The sequence below is a fragment of the Halichoeres trimaculatus genome, unplaced genomic scaffold, assembly GCF_033239565.1.
Source record: "Halichoeres trimaculatus isolate MK-OKI-2021-1 unplaced genomic scaffold, fHalTri1.1 fHalTri1_scaffold_5, whole genome shotgun sequence".
In the NCBI taxonomy this organism is placed as follows: domain Eukaryota; kingdom Metazoa; phylum Chordata; class Actinopteri; order Labriformes; family Labridae; genus Halichoeres; species Halichoeres trimaculatus.
In genome coordinates this window covers 29,233,453-29,246,082 of record NW_027437183.1, presented here as the reverse complement: position 1 = coordinate 29,246,082, position 12,630 = coordinate 29,233,453, and the positions used below count along the sequence as shown (strand labels likewise).

General features: G+C 41.4%; 1 protein-coding gene across 1 annotated transcript in view; it reads left to right on the top strand.

Annotated features, from left to right (window-relative positions):
- The window catches only part of pcsk5b (proprotein convertase subtilisin/kexin type 5b), a 65,786-nt gene that overhangs the window by 8,578 nt on the left and 44,578 nt on the right, over positions 1-12,630 (top strand). The window contains exons 3-5 of the mRNA XM_074669934.1: positions 8,458-8,610; positions 10,560-10,703; positions 11,745-11,821. Of these exons, the coding sequence (XP_074526035.1) occupies positions 8,458-8,610; positions 10,560-10,703; positions 11,745-11,821 (374 nt within the window). The remainder of the gene's footprint in view (positions 1-8,457; positions 8,611-10,559; positions 10,704-11,744; positions 11,822-12,630) is intronic.

The following is a 12,630-nucleotide window of genomic DNA, read 5'->3' as shown; positions in this document are numbered from 1 at the left end:
ATGCATGGAGGTGTGACGGTGAGGCAAAGTTTTTCCATCTCCGATCACTGTCCTCAACATTTCACTCTGATCCTTTAAGTTACAGAGGCGGGAGAGCTAAGTGCAACATGAAGCTGGTATTGCAGTGTTGTGTGTGTGTATGCACGCGCCAGTGTTTGTGTGTATGTGGTGCCCTGCTGTGTGTTTACGAACTGTGCCCCTCGTACCCCTGCAATGTGAAACTGCACACTGGGACACTAACATTACCTTGTGTGGATGCAGTGTGTAGGTACAAAGGCGTACAAGTGCTGCTGAGAAGTTGCAACATACAAGAGAGGAAAGACTGTATAAAAGGTGGAAAACATGACAGTTTCCCATGAATGAAGCCAAAACTTGTGACTGACTTAGTGGAGCTTAAAGGTGCCTTTCCACAGTAAGAACTCTCCCCAGGAACTAGGCACCTTTGAGGAACTCTCAGGCTTGTATGTTCCAGGAACTTTGGGAGAAAGGACTTGCAATGCTGGATGTTTCTGATTGGTAGAGTACCTGCAATTTCTGACGTGGCTGATGCACACTGAAGGTCTGAGCTGTTTTCTCATGGGGAGAAAGTTTTGTTTCATTTGTGTGATCATCTGTTTCCATGAAGAAAATCCAGGAAAAGCGTTTCTGCTAAGATTTGTAGCATTACTATTACAAGAATGCTCAGCTGGTGACGTATCCACACTCCTGTAAATGAGGAGGCCTTGTCTGCGTCTGTGGCTGCACCAAGCCTGCACCTTGCCCAGCTTTACAGACTTACAGACATGACTCATTCATACTGTGAGTTCAAAGAGAATTTTGGCCCGCTGGACTTTTCTGCTGCAGCTCTGCTCTGTTTTTAGTTGTTGGTGTGTTTCCCGAGTCAAAGGATACCTAGCCTGCTTTGTTTTAATCTATTTCAAGCTAAAATCTATTTCCAGCAATTTAGAGTTTGTTGTAAACAACAATTAGAGCACTACTGTGGTTATTTCTTCTTCTCAAACTGTCCTTTTGAAGTCTGCACAGAGATTAGTGGAAGAAAACAACTGCTGAACGCCTCTGCTGCTGTCTGGTGCAGGAGCGTGGTGTTTCCAGCCGGTTTCACTTAGCAAGACGCTTGTTTACTTGAAGTCATTTATCCAGACATGTGCAGGGAAACTGAGAGCCAGGTGTGGTCTGCAGCTGAATCCTCCCTGGGATACACTAAAATGCAGAATGGCTGTTAGGACAAAATTAAATTTCACCGATTTGAGATGTTTGTGAGTTCTGAGCCATCCCACATGAGGAACTATTTTAGCACATGACAAAACTACTCCGATGAGCTGCAGTCCAACTGTTAAGTTCTTAAAACAGCTACATTGGACAGCACTTTAAAGTGTTTTATAGCCTTCCCTTCAGCTTATCACATAAACCCATTGACCTGTATTCAACAAAAGATGTTTTCTGCGCTCACTCACTAGTTTTCTTGGGGGCCATTTAAATGGACATGGTGTTTCAGCCGACCTAAAAGGTAAACTTCTGAAAATGGCTTCCTGAGTGGATTTTTTTCTGAAATACTGCAGCCACTGTTTACGTAAAACAGCAAGCTAGAGTTTTAAGTGGAAATGCTGATATCACGTTCCACTTTGCGTATAGGCATCACACTTTTAACTTAAATTGTCATGCCCCAACCAGACCACAACGGTAACAATAAAAATGGAGGAGTATCGTGTTGTGCTGCTGAATCTATGACTGCCTTTCAACAAAATGTGCATCTGTTGCACCCATGGTCTGTATAATAAATGAACATAGTCTCTGTGACATCATGAAACAGAGTTTTGAAGCAAAACAGCTGGCACATCTATACAGGGAATGGGACGGCCTTTGAGTCTCCACACCAACAGCTATAGTGCGCTCGTCAGTCACATGAGATGAGCTGTGCCTCTGATTTCAGTAACTTTCATTCTGAATATTCCCTGAACTGCTGAGTTAGAACTCCCCGTACAGTGTGTGCTGTAAGCAAAATTAGCTTTTCAGACGGGAGACTTATTTTGTACCAGTCTGTAAACTTATTTCTGCTGTAAAAAACACTTTTTTTGCTGGTGTGTATGAGATTTCTGGTACTTCCGCAGCCAACTTCAAGTGGACACTTGACAAACTGCAGGTTTTAGCACTTCCACATTGTCTTATTTTTTCAGACCGGAGGTTGCCACTTTGTTGCACCACTTCTCCAGTCATCAAAGACGCATTATAAATATATTTATATGACTACAGGCCTGACATGCAAACTACAGGGTTTTCAGTCCCTTGGTGTTTCTGTGTAAACAAACATTTTTTTCCATGCGTTTCTTTGCGTTTTGGGGTGAAACATGGTGTAAATGGCACCGTAATGTTCATAAACCTGAACTCCCTTCTCCTTGTCACACTGTCCTCAGAGCTCACTGTGTTCATAAACACAGACAGTTTCAGCTCCAAGGAGATACACAGACATGTGTTTCTTATGTACCTTTCAGGACCTGAGGGGTAATTTGCATACACACAGGTAGGGATTAGGGCTGCACGATTATCGCAATCGCAATGTCAGCACATGCAATTCATATTTTTCTCCATGATAACCAAACAAGTCTGTAGACTCATCATGACACAACTTTTTTATTAAATCGCAAGCACAATTGCAATCGCAATATTATCCACCTAATCGCATATCGCACCTTTTCCCCAAATCGTGCAGCACTAGCAGGGATGGGTACTGAATTAGGTACTTTTATAGGTACCGACCAAATTCTGTCTGAAGTACCAGGTACCGATTCATGTAAAATGAAAAGGTACCATGTTTAGGTACCTAAATGCATTCTTGTGGCTCTGAGGGAGTGGAAAAGAAGGGGATTTTCCATGCTGGACGTGAACATAGCATTTCAAGATTACATATTGACAAAATATGTGAAGTTGAAAAAAATATTTATTTTACTATAGAACAAATTGATATATTTTACCACATAAACACAAAAAAGTACTGAAAATTGGTACCATTGAGTACCGATACCGATTGCCAGGTACCAGGCATCGGTACCATATCGTTTCAGATGTGAAAGGTACCCATCCCACACACAGGTATACTGAGACTCCACACAGTCCCAGGTACAGGTGTTGATAATGTAGGGAAGCCTGTCAGAAATTTTGCCTCTAAATCTGTTGTTGCCTTGAATTTGTGTAACAGATGAACCATTAGTTCTTGCCTCGAGATGAGCACCTGGCCAACGTAGCACAACAGGGCTCAAACGGTGTAATGACTTTATCCTGAGGTTGTGAAGTGCAGCAGGAAGAGCAGAAGAATGTCTGTCTCGTGTCTTTACCAAGGTTATTTTGGGTGATCTGCTTAAATAGCCTTTGACCTCGCGGCTTTCAGTCCTTTTTGACACAAAACCGGAATGGTGTCTCAGAAAACAGCAGCAAGAGCGGATCAATTTGTTCCCATTTGTTCTATTGAAATGAACTCTTCCCCAGTTTCCCCTGGTTACTGACCCAGCCAGCGAGAGCCACCTGCAAGCCCTTACACAGGCAACGAGCAAGCAAGAGGGAGAGCTAGAGTAAAAGAGGGAGGGAGGGAAGGGGGTTGGAGTGGGAACCAAAGAGAAAGCCAGGCGATCACAGAGAAAAATGGGCATCTGCAAAGAAGATGATCTGAAATTAAACCAGGGAGAGCCAGCGAGGAAGAAACAGATGAAGGACAGAGATAAAAATCTGAAAGTGTGAGAGAGCAGAGGGAGTAGGAGCTGTGAAAAAAAGAGAGGAAAGGAGGGTGACGGGGAGGTACAGGTGCTAGCAGATCATTCCTCTGCTCCACCAGGCTGGAGTTAAAGAATGGAGCAGATCCAATTGTCATGCTTCAGAGCCTGCCGGCAAATTGGCACTGAAACAAAGGCGGTATTACATGGGCAAGTTTTATAAGCAATAACAGAGGGCAATATCGTCTTTGTTTGGAGAGGGATTGGCAAACCTGACACTTCTGATGTGGTTAACTGAGGCCTGTTAACAATCAGTTTTTTAGCAGGGAAGACAAAGGATATTATAGCCTTTGAAAGCTTAAGAAAAACTGCTGAAAACTATTAAACTGCCTTAAGTGAGTCCTGCAAACAGTGGAGAAGGTTTTTTTTAAATAAAATGAAGAAATTCAAAGAAATATCCCTTAAATATCAACATTTTCTTACCATTACTTTCTTATTATTATTATTGATATTGATATTGTTGTTTACAGTTTGCACAAATAATTTAAAGAAGTACATAATATCAGATTATTTTAAAACTATGCATGTGTAATTTTGAGGGATAACTTTTTTGAAGTGGAGTTGTATTGGGCTCTAGAAGGATTGTTTTTAGAAAACTAGAACAACAGCTAGGCTTTTGACTGCTGCAGACAAGTCAACATTAAAATGTTATTTGGTTGGTATAGAGAAGCTTTGACCCAAAACCTAATGCTGGTGTCAGTGTACACTAAACATCCCAAACAGTGTTACACTAGACTGAGATGAGACACTTGTTCATCTGCCTGCAGACAAATCAGGCAGCAACCACCAGACACGAGGAATAGATGCAGCTCCTTGAATGTTCATTGGGGAATCCCTGTTTGCTTCAGCTCTAAAAAGAATACTTTTACAACAACTATTTCTCAAACCTCACACACTGTTTGGGTGTCTGGCAGGACCACTTTAGCTGTTAAGCAAAAGGCTCAAAGTCCCGCCTTAGGCCCCGTTTACATGACAACGTTTCATCTGAAAACGCTAAAATGCAGTAAAAATGCAGTGAAAAAAATCTGGGTTACATGGAAACGCCGAGGAACTGAAAATGCTGTAGAAAGCATGCCAGGCCTATAGCCGGCGCTATAACTGTCTTGTCCAGAAGCCGCTTTTGGTAGATCTCCACTGAAGTAGAGTTGAACCGATCATCTGGTGTATTAAGGAATACTAAGTTCAAAAGTGGAGCAACACAAGCACAACATGGTAGTTTGCGACGATTGTAACAACAGTACTTGTTGTTCTGTTGTATGCGTGAAGCACGAAGCGGAGTATGACATCATCATTTCCACTGAAAACACTGGTGTTGTGCCATATTCTGCACCCCTTGCGTGAAATGCACCCCTCCAGCAGTGGGCCATTGGAAGCATAGATATAGAGCATAGACTGTAAACGCTCACAGCCTGACGAACCCCCCGGACGAAGTCACACACTGCACCACTTAAAAAATGGATCTATTTTCAAATATGAGGGAAGAAAACGCAGTAAACTGGCTATTGCTTATTGATATCATTGAGTACATGCCATTTTTGTTAACCTTGACTGTTGGGGAGGTTACCAGAAAAATAAAAATAAAGGTGGTTGATTCAATTAGCACGTGTATTGCAAGTCATTAACAAAAAACGAAAGAAGTCTGTATTGTGGAGAAGATAAAATATTCACAAAGAAAATGACTTTGACCACATGAGCTACGTTTGGTGGCCATAAGGGGGGCTGGCCCTTTTAGATGAGTGTCCTCAGGCTGTGAGCGTTCACAGTCTATGCTCTTTGTCTATGCTTCCTTCCAACGAGTTCTGCTGAAAGGGGTGCATTTCACGCGAGGGGTGCAGAATATGGCACAACACCGGGTTACTGTTTAGATGGCAACAACATTGGCAGCATTTCAGAAAAATCCCACTCTCTAGGCAGTTTTCAAAAGTTTGCGTTATAGGTCGGCTGAAACGCCGTTTCTGTGTAAACCAGAGGCTGAAACGCAACAAAACTTTTGCGTTTCACCCGAAAACCATTGTCATGTAAACACCCCCTCAGCCTCTCTTCCTCACACTCGCTCCACCAGAGTTAGATTGAGTCATTTACAATATGATACGTGATGACAATGGGCTTTGCTTCAGAAACAGATGGACAACATCACAGAAACTATGTGTGTGTCTTATACTGTCTTATGAGGTAAACACAGAAGTTTCCTGTTAAGACTAGAATAAAAAAAATTAAAAATAATCAGTATATTATTATTAATAATGCTCCAGCAAAAAATTTTCTGGAGCACTTGCACAATTAGCAGATGTTGCTAGCCTAGCGCAGACTTTACAGCTGATTTCTCAATGAATAAATGAATGAGCAAACCAACATCCCCTGTGATAATACACCTAGAAAAGGAATATCCCTGCTGCTTAAGGTTGAATACTACATTATATGATATGTTGAATATAGTTATTATATGGCTTTTTTATTCACTACAATCAGTATTTTGGTAATTTAAATTTTAAATGTCAGTGTTGTGCTTGAAACCATCTCAGTATGTTTAAAATTGCCAGTATGCAGATTTATGAAACTTCATGTTCTGGTTTGTTTCCTTCGTTCACAACGAAACCTGAACCAAGTGTTCTGAAGTCCTTTAAATCTAGGGTTGTGTTAAGGACATGTGGGGTGAACTACATACTAATTGGTATCCAACATCAGAAAAAAACATTTTTCTCTCTGGCCATCTGTAAAGGCTTTGCTCCGTCTCGTCCAGCTGTAGAAGAATTAATGGCGGGGAGTATTGGTAGTAAAACGAGAAGCAGTGATGCATTCATTGTCAGGACCTCCTGGAAACACAAAGTTAACAGCGGCAGTGGTGAGAGCTTACACTGCTGATCAAAGATTGCAGTTGTATTACTGGTGATAGTGTTGTTTTGAGGCTAATGGCATGTGTAAACAGATAGTCCTCAGAAGTTGAAGTGAGACCTTGGCAGATGTAGGAGCACCAGGCTTGCAGTCTTTTTTAGTCTCTGTTTCTGATTTGCCATTTCTCCTCTTCCCATATCTTACACTCTCAAAAAAGCAGCTTCACGCTCTTGACTGATAAATTACATCATTCACAGATTTTAACCCTCCCCCTTCTTTTTAATCTATAAAGAGCTACATACTTGTGTTATTAAATCAATATGATTAATAAAATCAATCTCCCTCGCTTCACTTTCTGTCTTTTGGTCTCACTTATAATTTGTTTTCCCTCCCCTTCCAGCTCGGTCTCTCTCTTTATCGACTCTCTGGGGACTTGTTCTCTTCAGCTCTTTATCACCTCTCCTCTTCTCGTCTTATCTTGTCTCGTTGCCTCCCTCTCCAACTCTCCAGAGAGCCTGGCAGATTGTTTCAGTGCATGAGACCAGATAATCACTCTGCGCTCATTTTGTCTCCTCTCCTCTCCTCTCCTCTCCTCTCCTCTCCTCTCCTCTCCTCTCCTCTCCTCTCCTCTCCTCTCCTCTCCTCTCCTCTCCTCTCCTCTCCTCTCCTCTCCTCTCCTCTCCTCTCCTCTCCTCTTGTAGCTGTATTGTTGTGGGGAAATGCTCAGACATTGTTCTCTAAAACTGCAGGCCTCTGGGTTTGGGAAACAGAAACAAGACTAAAGCACTTTTTCAGTGTGAAAATTATTCTATTGATTCAATGTTTAAAATGCATTTTCTTTGTCTGTAGACTCGGCGTATAGCAAGATTCAATCTTTGAAAACACTGTGTAAATGAGCTGCACTCCACAACATTTCATCCAAACATGCTTTATTCTTGAAGAAAATTGAAACGGCATTAACGCAGACTGTGACCTGGCTGTCACAGTCATGTTTATGTGCAGACTTCAGTCGGGAAAATCCATGAATCATTTATTACAGAATTATTTACATCTCAGGATGCTCCCCTACAGCTTCAAAGGTTCACCCTGTATGATCTGTGCCAGCTTTATGCCGGCTCATATTTTAGTTTTTATGTTGTCATCGTTATTGGCACCAGTGCTCTCCTCTTGGAGGCTTTTCAGACGGATGAAGTCTGCAGGACTTCCACTAGACTAAACACATGATTTTAGGGATTTTTAAAAGAGGTGATCTGGGCCAAGAGGGTTGGTCCGGACTTCATGTTCAAATCCAACAATGTTGATTTTGAAATCGGAAAATTCCTGGGTCTGAAAGTGGAGCGAGATTCCTGCCAAGGAAAGAATGCCTTGCACCTTGAAGCCAGCTCATAACATTTGAGAGATTGATGTTACCTGAGAGACATTTATGTCCTGTTTGCATATACGTGTGTGTGATAGTCTGTCCATTCCATTTCCAGGCGAAATGAACTGGCTGAGAAGAAACATGACTTTTGAGTTCACCTTTTGCATATATTTTTTTAATTAAGGTGATTTTTAAAGGTTAAAGGCATTTATTTTCTTCACCATTTCTCAGTATGTTCCTCTCTTTGGCACTCACTTCGTCTCTTCTTATAAAATGTAACTTCATCAAATACAGCCCAGGAGGAATGTAGTTACTGTGCTTCCACCTTCTCAGTGAAGCTTTAGCACCAATATTTAAGGAGAAACCCCAGATTGTGTTACTTCTGACCCTAAAGAAATTTGATGGAGTCCCACCAATCAACTGTGTGAAGCAGCTTCTTTGCTGTGTCACGCACAGTTTGTCTTACCGCCTGTTTGTGTGTGTATGTGTGTGTGTGTGTTTCAGGTGGAATGGATACAGCAGCAGGTGGTGAAGAGGAGGATCAAGAGGGATTACAAGCAGGCCCCGCCCCTCTCCCAGTCAAGCCCCGCCTACAGCAGCCCGGCCCAGAACAACATCTTCTATAATGATGCCAAATGGAGCAGTATGTGGTACATTGTGAGTACACCGTGTAAAACTGTTTTTATTATTACAGCACCACAAGCACCCTCAAACAAGAATCCAACAGTTTGGAAAACCTTAAATAGAAGGGTGTGTTGTTTATTATTGTTTGTTTTTCTTGGAGGATTGTTCCTCTTGTGAGGAATACATGCTTATCTGGGTTGTGGGTCAAAGGTCAGCCCTGGTCGTGGCATGATCCTGATTACTGCAGGGTCAGTAAAGCAGAGGGATTTTTCTGAATGCGTGTGTTTTACTGAATGAAAGAATTAAAAAGCAATTTTGAAGCAGTTTTAGTCTTTTCTCGCTTTGGAAGGAGAAAATTTGGGGTCAAGGTTTGACATGCTGTGTTTCAACGTAAATATTTGCTGCAGGAAAGTCCACAGAAGGAGAAATATACATGTCAGCGTGTTCCTGCATTTCAACATCCTTCCTCTGAGAACAGCAGTGCTGTTCATGCACTTTTACACACACACACACACACACACACACACACACACACACACACACACACACACACACACACACACACACACACACACACACACACACACACACACACACACAGAGTACATCTAATTCCACAGTGCAGAGATTTGCAGGCTTATCACAAGTGTTGTCATATGCCCTCAGATCATTGCTCTTTAAGTTATGTCCTTTATCCCAGTGTGTGTGGTTGAGTGTCCTCAGCTTTATCAATGGTTAACTTAGAGGAGATAAATCCTAATACTTTGACCAGAGCTTTCAAACATATTTTTCTTGCTGTTGGACAGAACTCAGTGAACTTAATGTGTTTAAACAGAAGTCAGAGCTTCCTCTTTTTAACAAAGCGTTGAACACATTTTACAGTCATTCAAAAAAGTTTATTTAAAAACCCTAACTGTTCAGATGTACGTTTAAAGTTTATCTCATTATCTTTAGTTCTATGCGCACATTATTAAAACTGAAAAGTTTTCTGCCGTTTTTGATGTGGGCTACATGTGTGAATGCAACTGTGGCTGGTTGTTAGCCTGCTAAGTTACTTCAGGGATTTAAAGGAAAGGAAAGGATGAAAGGTATAGTAATTGTTTACTCCCTTTTATTTGTAGGGATGGGTGAGTACCGATACCAGGTATCGGTATTGGGCCGATACCAGCCTTTTTTCAAGGTATTGGTACTCAAGAAGGCTGCAGATCCCAGCAGCAGATACTCAAGGCAAATAAATCTTGAGTCGAGTAAGTCCTCCTCGCCACTAGATGCGGTTTAACACCTGGGCAAATGTGCGCCAGGTCCCATTCAGACAATATGAATGAACCAGGGAGAGTTAACAGTTAAACTTTTTTATTTTGCAATTTTGTTAACTTTAAAAAGTACTTAAAACTATAACATTTGTTAGTTTTATTGTGCACTTTTAATATTTTTTTTTAAATTTATTTTTTATTCATCCAAAAAAGTCTTAACTCAGGGAGAGGGTTTTTTTGTGTTTTATTTGGCCTTCATGTCAGAGTAACTGTGCTGTCTTTGATCACGATGATCTGTCACTGTTAATTGAAATCTTATATATCAAAAGTACTTATAGTATCGGTTAGTACTCAAGCGGGGGTACTCGTACGGGTATCGGTCTGCATAAAAAGTGGTATTGAACATCCCTAGTTATTTGGTATTAGTGAGGTTTAATCAACGTTACATTGTACAGAGTTTACCGCAAGTTCCAAGTTCTGGATTTTCTTTTAAATTATTGTCACCATTACATTTGATTTGAAAAACAATTCTTTTAAGTTAAATCTCACGCATCCTTTTCAGCCTTCAACTTGTCGGCCTGTTTTTTATGTAACTTGTCTTCTGTATGAATAATACTCATGTTCATTTGCTGGGTGTAATGGATAAATTGATTTAAGTCTCAAAAAAGTATATCTAAGATGTTGACAGATGTTGCCCTCGTGTCTCACCTCCTGCTTTCATCTCTTTAGCACTGCAATGATGACGTCCACAACTGCCAGTCGGACATGAACATCATGGGGGCATGGAAGAGAGGCTACACGGGTAAAAACGTGGTGGTGACCATCCTGGATGACGGCATTGAGAGGAACCACCCAGACCTCTTTCAGAACTACGTGAGTGTGTATGTATGCCCATGTAGGGCGGCTATGAGGGGCACTGTGTGTATATGCTGTGCATGTTAAGCATAGGAGGCTCCTATTGTGGATGAAATTTAAGAGTTGATTTCTTTTGCTTTTTTTTTTTTTGCTGTGTAATCATTATGTTTCCTTCTGTGGTAATAAAAAATGATTTTGAGTCAGTAAAAGATTGTTTAAAGGTTGTAACACAGCCTTAAAAAATGGGATTCCCTTTGTTTTAGGTGGAAGTCCCATGAGATTAAAAATCTCCTTTACTAAAGGGGCTCGGCTGGCAGTTCAGCAAAAACAATTTAAAAATATAATTCAAACACACGCTTCACAGCTTATCTTTTAATAAAGTCACAGCGCTGAAAACTCTGAAATATCATCATGATAAGGAAAAAATCCCATACTATTGTTCTGTGACGGACAGAGAAAAATGTAGCTGCAGAGCCAGGCAATCATCTAAAGTGCAATCCTCTAATTTGGATCAGATTATCACACCATGCTTCCTCATACCTGTGGCTGTGCAGGTATGCTGTGTGTTCATGTTTATTTGTCTGTGGCTACATACTTTGTGTTCATGCAGAGGTATGTCTGCCTCGGAGGTAAAAAATAGTGAGAGGAACGGATTGGCCTGGGGCCGTTGGTAAGGCCATCAGTCAGCTGAGCAGATAAAATGATTCAGCCCCTGTTTGACGACACCTGTGCTGCTGTTATTAGCTGCTCTTAATGCCAGGATTTGTTGATGCCGAAGGGCGACGGCACAGAAGATTGAGTTAGCTCTGATTGGATTCGATTTGCAAAACTGTTGTGAGTGATGCTAATGTAAACTGTTTGATTGGGTTAGGGAAGCTTTTTGGCTTTCTTCAGTCCTCTTAACAAACACACAGACTAACACATGTTCACAGATTGCTTTAGAGCCACAGTTGTAATGAAGTGACCTATTGAATGTCTTTTTTTTTTTTGGTCCTGATCATTTTAGATATGTCATGTGAATGTTTGATGTACTTGATCTGACCTGTGCATCTCCTCCAGGACCCTCAGGCCAGCTTTGATGTCAACGGCAACGACATGGATCCCATGCCCCGTTACGATGCAACAAATGAGAACAAGTAAGAAAAAACTAAGTGACCTCGGGTTGAATACAAAAGGGGGAAATGCAGTTTGAGAAGCACAATGTGGTTCTTATAAAAAATTAGGATGTGGGTTCAGTGTTTTGTTACTATGGTCAACCAAATGGTGTTCTGTGTGTCAGTGTTTATCTGATTGATTTTTACCAGAAGCCCTGTGCTTCAATATGTTTGTATTTGCTGAGCCCTGACCTTGTTGTGGGTGCGATGAGTTACATTAGTGTATTTGATTGTGACATTTGTGGGCGGGTTGTGGTTTTTCTGTTTGGTTGAGATGGTGTGTACATGTGTAAGCCAGTGTGTGTGTGTGTGTGAGTGTAAGTGGAAAACAAGAGAGGCTCCCTGGTCTAGGCACTTGTCTTGTGCCAGTTTGGCTTAATAATTTTTGATGTGTGTGTGAGTGTGTGTGTGTGTGTGTGTATTTGGCTGCAGCAGCTGAGTGCCTTGGCAGTGTCTTCGTCCCTGCTGGTGATGCATTGTCTTAAAGAGACATGAGGCTTACAGATGCAGTTTATTGGGCTGGTTTCACTTTAAGGCTGAATTCACAGTCGTCCATGACGTTCTGTGTGTAAATGAAAAGATGATTTGCCCTCTTTTTGCGATAGCCGTTCTTCATGGGCAAACTGCTTGTGGAGTCAAATCTTTTGTGTGTTGATTTGTGAATGTAAGTAGAAGGAAAAGGAGAACATTTCGCACCTGCAGAGCATTTGGTGTGCAGGCTTATTAGTCCTCATTTTGGCGGTCCTCAAATTTTGTAAATACATAATGACTTGAACCCAAAGATGATTTAA